The following is a 6,354-nucleotide window of genomic DNA, read 5'->3' as shown; positions in this document are numbered from 1 at the left end:
TTTAGCTAGCTGCCGTAGCCTTTCAAATGGGATTCAACATCCAATAAAACTACGTTAATATCCTGAATGTTGCAAAATTGTACAACCGGCACATGCCTCGTTTACATTTAATACACAACACTGAAATAAACATCAGCATTAAAAATAGAAATGACACATTTGAACACTCATGCTATATAATATCCTGCATACCTATATTAGCATTCTCGGCTATTCTACTTATATCTTTTATTTTTTACACCTACAGCGTGAACGCGATACAGAGAACCAGTGTTGGGGGACGTTACTTTATAAAGTAACTAATTACATTACAAAATGACTGTCATTAAAAAGTAATCAGTTACATTACAGCGTTACTTTCTGATAAAAAGTAACTAGTTCAAATACATTCCCACTGCAGAAAATGAAAACTCCTTTGTGATTCCATAGGCCCATAATCTGTTAATTACTAATACCCCTATCCCACCTACTAATACCCCTATCCCACCTACTAATACCCCTATCTCACCTACTAATACCCCTATCCCACCTACTAATACCCCTATCTCACCTACTAATACCCCTATCCCACCTACTAAAACCCCTATCCCACCTACTAATACCCCTATCCCACCTACTAATACCCCTATCTCACCTACTAATACCCCTATCCCACCTACTAATACCCCTATCTCACCTACTAATACCCCTATCCCACCTACTAATACCCCTATCTCACCTACGCAATTTCACGCGGTGGCCATAAGTACGGTTCATCATGATTCACCGCGAGTTTTGAGATAGGGCTATAACAGCAGGAATAACAGAGGGGGGAGGGGGTGTATCGGGGGCGGGGCTTGTAGACGACTTTTACACACACACTAACGGATTGGGCATGGCTGCTGTCTGGATTACATACATTGTCTAAAAAACGGATTACATTTTTGAAAATATAACCAAATAACCGATTACATGGCGGACCTAACGCGTTAGATTACTTGTTACATCAAACGTGATCCAATTACTCTGACGCGTTACACACAACACTGCAGATAACGCAGTTTAACTCGACGCGTCACGGTTCGAAAAAAACACATCTTCACCCACGGTGTTTTTCCCAGTAAGGTTTAGAGCCGTGCCTGAAGTTGCCGATGTTTAACATCTGGAATTTCAGCTCACAAGTGTGAAAGAACTAACAAATAACACACATCTGTATCTCAGATCAGAGTAATATTAATATAAATAAACAAATAAATAAACAAATATCTCACATTGTCAGGGACTTGCATGGAAAATTAGACACGTAATTAGAAACGTACACTTTGGATCTGGTGATTTAAAAAACAAATGAAAATAAAAGGCGTCCAGCATGGATCTCCCAGTTAGTCCATTTCAGTCAGAGAGATTCCCAGTAAACTGGACGCAGGAAGCACTGGAGAGTCACAGCGAGGCGTTAAAAACGCAGTGATCGAGTTTTGCTACGGTTGACCAAACTAGCTCCAACTGACACGCTAATCTAGCAGTTAGCATAGTTTTTCCGGTCACAGTTAGCAGCTCGCTGCTAGGACACACTTCAATGCGATTCGAACGCTAACGCTATGTAGCTAAACCGCTACAGGATTAGCAGCTACGTGAAAATTTAAACTTATCTAGTTATCTAAACAACGTGTTTGTTTGTTTGTTTAGCGGTTAGCAACTTCACCTAATCTTTTTGAATATGAGATGAGGTTAATATATGAATTATACATAATACTTATTTAATAAAGGCGGCATGGAGGCGGCCATCACTTAGCGCTGTTGACGTATATAACGTAATTAATATTATTTATTTAACCTTATTGGTCATTCTTATAAGCATAATGAGTTTTATATCTGAAACCATTAAATAAGAAGATTAATGCAAAAATAAATAATAAAATAAAAACTCTAAGATGCTGTAATGCTAATCCTTCCTGCTATCATGCTATCTAATAACTTTAATAAATAATTACTCATAAATATTATTATTTAATTATTATTATTATGATTATCTAAAGAAAAAAACAATTCTAACAATCTCTTATTCTTAATTCATTATTTTACTTTTGTTTAAGGTGGAATTAGGAGTTAGCACAGCGGTTTGCTGAAATGCTAATGCTAATGGGAAGCAGTGTTGTCACTGCTAAATAGTTTTGCTATTTTAAATGAGTGGATGGTTATGTCTTAGCAGTTTAATCTGACATTTTTTTCTGAGCAACTCTAATAGCATGGTTTTTTTTGTTGTTGTTTTTAGAGGGTAGTTTACACTAGCCGTTAGTGCTAATCATGCTAATCCCGCCTGAAAGTTTCATTCAGCTATTTTGTAAGCATTTCTTCAACATTAAGGTTTTAGAAATTCTACACTAAAGTTTTAAAGTTCTACACACACACACACACACACAAATCCGTAAATGAATAACGAACGTATGAGGTGTTTTGTGGAAGTTCTGGATTTGGCTGTTTGAGTACAAATTGTGCACTTTGTCCGTTTCTCTCCGACGGTAGAAGGCGCGCGACGTGAGACGGCCGTGTTTGGAGACGAAGGGTGACGGTTGTGCTCGTGGTTTTATTGCATCTGTGCGGCTCTGGGATCACAGTGACGCGTCTGTGGAAGAGACGATGAGCCTCGGCGTTCGTTCATCACGCGCACACACACACACACACTGCTAAAATAAGCGCATCTGGTTTCTCTAGAGCCGCTTCCAGGTCACAATGTCCTAATGTGTGTGAGAGCAGAGGCACAGAGGAGGTTGTGAAAGATCTCAGCTTCAGAAGATATAAAATCATAGCGTCATGGAGCGGCTTCAGCTCCGTCTCCTCTCAAACAAAACCACTTCGTGGAGGAAACAATACGGAACCCCAAAATAAATTGGAAAACTTCTAATCGAAGTGCGAAACCTTTCCTTTTAAACCAACTGACAGCTGATGATGTCACAATAATCAGCTGACCAATCAGCAGCTTCGATTCGTCTCTCGTACCCCAGAAGAAAAAAAAAGCAGCAAGCAATTGTTTTTACTTAATTCTATGCAAATTTAGCACGACAACGGAGCGACACAGATCATTCCTGGACCCTGTTCTGCGTTTGTTCAACATTTCTAAAGTTCCCTGTTTGTAATTAGTTTACATATTTAATTTGATGCACATTGGAAGAAACAATAAACCCTCTTCTTTTATACATCGCCTGGCCAAAAAAAAAAAAAAAAAAAAAGGTTGCCGATTCAGAAGGGTCTGAGTGTTCTGCATCAAACAAAGAAAACTCACTGGACTGGAGGACTCACTGGATTGGGACTAAACAGCTTTGTGTCCATAATACAGTAAAACCACTTGTTATTGAGACTCATCAGAATAAAGTCTTCAGTTTGTTAGGGATCATAAAGACTGGACTTTGGAGAAAGGTCATGTGACCTGATGAGTCCAGACTGAGCCTATTCCAGAGTGATGGGCGTGTCAGGGTGAGAAGGGAAGGACATGAAGCGATGCTCCCATCATGCATAGTGTCCACTGTACAAGCCTCTGGAGACAGTGTTATGATCTGGGGTTGATCAGTTACTCAGGTCGAGACTCCGTAACGTTATGGGGCAATAAAATGAAGTCAGCTGACCACCTGAATGTACTGAATCACCAGAGAATCACATCTATGGAGGGTTTTTTCCCTAATGGCACGATGGCACGGACATATTCCACGACTCAGGACTTTTCTCACATGAACTGGACACCACATTGTGTGTGTGTGTGTGTGTGTGTGTGTGTGTGTGTGTAATCAAAGATAAAGGTGAATTAATGACATTTTTGGAGTTTAAACTTTTCTTTTTGGCCAGGGAATGTATACTCTGAGTTTAGAGACATTATGAAAAGATGAAAGGACGTAGCAGAGCTCATTGGCTCTTCTGGTTAGTGAGGATAGCTAGTACAGTGTGATACGCACACAGTGTATTTCATTTCTGTAAAAAGCTAATACAGCGTAACACGCATGCAGCATTTGTAATTTGTGATTAATTCGCTTTGATGTTTATCTTTGTGTTTAGCTTCAGAAGCTACATACTAAAGCTACTGCTGTTCCTGTTTATAAAAGCTTGCATCGTTCCATCGTCCCACACCAGAAGGTCCACCGCTTAAGTCTTTGGTACGTCCCAATACTTACGCAAAGATCACTGTATGATATAATAACAGTTAATTTTAAAATAATAATAAAAATTCAGTAAGGACGTGTGATTAGCTGAGGATCTTATTAGCTTCTTCTTCTTAATAAAGACTCGGTATGGACAGGACTGGAGTGATAGCATCTCCCAGATGTACACGCCTGGACTAGCGGAACATTATGCGTGTTACATTTTATATAACCAGTTATTAGGACAAGGCCAGCTCTCAGGTTTCCTTGGTTACGGTAACAATTAGCCATGATGCTGTTGTAAAGAGCTAGCAGCTAGGATACATGCAACGAATCCACTCATCATTAGCAACATACGCTTTGTGCTGTTTTTTTTTTTTTTTTGCGAGCCACATGAGAACAGTTTTTTCGCGCTCACGTCTGGTTTTATTACTTCATTTTTCAGAAAGCTGCTGCAGCTCCTCGCGACGTGCGCGTGCGTGTCTCCGGTAAATGTCGTCTGATTCGTCCTTTTCCGCGGTCTCCAAGGGTGCGCTGGTGGAGGAGGAGCGCTGTAGCACCAGGAGACCCGAGAGCGTGAGCGAGACCCCGACCCACCACAGAGCGACGAGGCTGTCCCCGAAGATCAGCTGCCCGAGGAGCGCCTGAGGAACAGAGAAGACACGGCACCGTCACGCACCTCCACCAGGGGGCGACTCACACTGCACAGTGGACTGAAAAACTCTACAAGCATTTCCATCCTGGGGGTCATTTAATTACAGCGTGGGTTGAAAAAACATATAAATTAAAGATCAAACAAGTTCAACAGAAAAAAACATGGAACCACATCTCGACATGACGCATCATTTTAACGTCCTCAATTTTATATATGTTTACTTTTGTGATGTCATAAAATGTATAAACATCTAAGCTTATATATGTGTCACAAACACAAGCATTTCTTTCTTATTAACTATAAGAGTGTGTGTGAAAGAGAGAGTGTGTGTGTGAGTGTGAGAGTTGTTGAGCCTTACGGAGGAGATGAAGTTGGAGGCGGTGGTGGTCACAGTGGTCCTGGTTGAGGATGATGAGTACCTGAGGGCCTTCGACAGGAACGTCCACATCACAGCGTTACAGGTGAAGAGCAGTCCGCCGCACAGCAGGCGCAGGGGGATGTGCAGCTACACACACACACACACACACACACACACACCACACCATGCCACACATTGACACTCAATATAAACACAAGCCCCGCCCACTTACACATTTACACGTTATTAACACAAGCCCCGCCCACTCACACACACGCACAAACACTTATTACAACAAGCCCCGCCCACTTACATGTTTACACTTAATATAAACACAAGCTCCGCCCACTTACACATTTACACTCATTATGAACACATGCCCCGCCCACTTACACACACTCATTATTACAAGCCCCGCCCACTTACACATTAACACTTATTAACACAAGCCCCACCCACTTTCATGCGCATTATTACAAGTCCCGCCCACTTACACAATCGTACTTTATATAAACACAAGCCCCGCCCACTTACACACATTATTTTCACAAGCCCCGCCCACTCACACACTGATGCTCGATAAAAGCACAACCCCCGCCCACTTATCAACACAAGCCCCGCCCACTTACCCAATACACACTCAGCCCCGCCCCATTTCACATGCGAATACACTCGATATTAACCCAAGCCCCGCCCCACTCTGCGCACGCACACACGTTATTAACACACGCCCCCGCCCACTTTCACACACACACAGGTTTACGCCCATCATTAGCACAAGCCCCGCCCCCCCTCTCCCTCAGCCCCACAGTGACGCACCCACTCGCACGCGCTCGTCTCGTCCGCGTGTCTGAGTGTCCTCTGCTGTCCCCAGGTCCTCAGTCCTGTCTCACACACTCCCTTCAGGTAGTCCGTGCCCAGGGACAGCTTGGCGGAGGACGAGGCCACGGCACCGAGGAACCCCGCCAGCAGGGCGTAAACCACCCCGGGGAACATCAGTGCAGCGTCACTGCGGCATCACCGCCGGGGCGTCAGCGCGCATACAGAGAGCGCGAGACACAGAGTGAGAGCACGAGACAGAGAGAGAGCGCGCGCGAGAGAGAGCACGAGACAGAGAGAGAGAGCGCGAGAGAGAGAGAGACACACACACCGCACTGAGCGCGTCTCAACAACACACTACACCTCATCTAGTGACACACACACACACACACACACTACACCTCATCTAGTGCACT

At 43.3% G+C, this 6,354-nt stretch overlaps 1 protein-coding gene across 1 annotated transcript; it reads right to left on the bottom strand.

Moving 5' to 3' along the window:
• Positions 1 to 4,215: 4,215 nt before the first annotated feature.
• Positions 4,216 to 6,148, bottom strand: LOC128515519 (transmembrane protein 42). The gene is made up of 3 exons (XM_053489586.1): positions 5,939 to 6,148; positions 5,120 to 5,266; positions 4,216 to 4,750 (listed from the first exon to the last, which is right to left on the bottom strand). The coding sequence occupies exons 1-3, from the start codon at positions 6,113 to 6,115 to the stop codon at positions 4,541 to 4,543; spliced, it is 534 nt and encodes a 177-aa protein (XP_053345561.1). The 5' UTR covers positions 6,116 to 6,148; the 3' UTR covers positions 4,216 to 4,540.
• Positions 6,149 to 6,354: the final 206 nt, after the last annotated feature.

The sequence above is a fragment of the Clarias gariepinus genome, chromosome 2, assembly GCF_024256425.1.
Source record: "Clarias gariepinus isolate MV-2021 ecotype Netherlands chromosome 2, CGAR_prim_01v2, whole genome shotgun sequence".
NCBI lineage: Eukaryota > Metazoa > Chordata > Actinopteri > Siluriformes > Clariidae > Clarias > Clarias gariepinus.
Note: the sequence above shows the minus strand (reverse complement) of the source record. Positions and strands in the feature narration are given on the sequence as shown.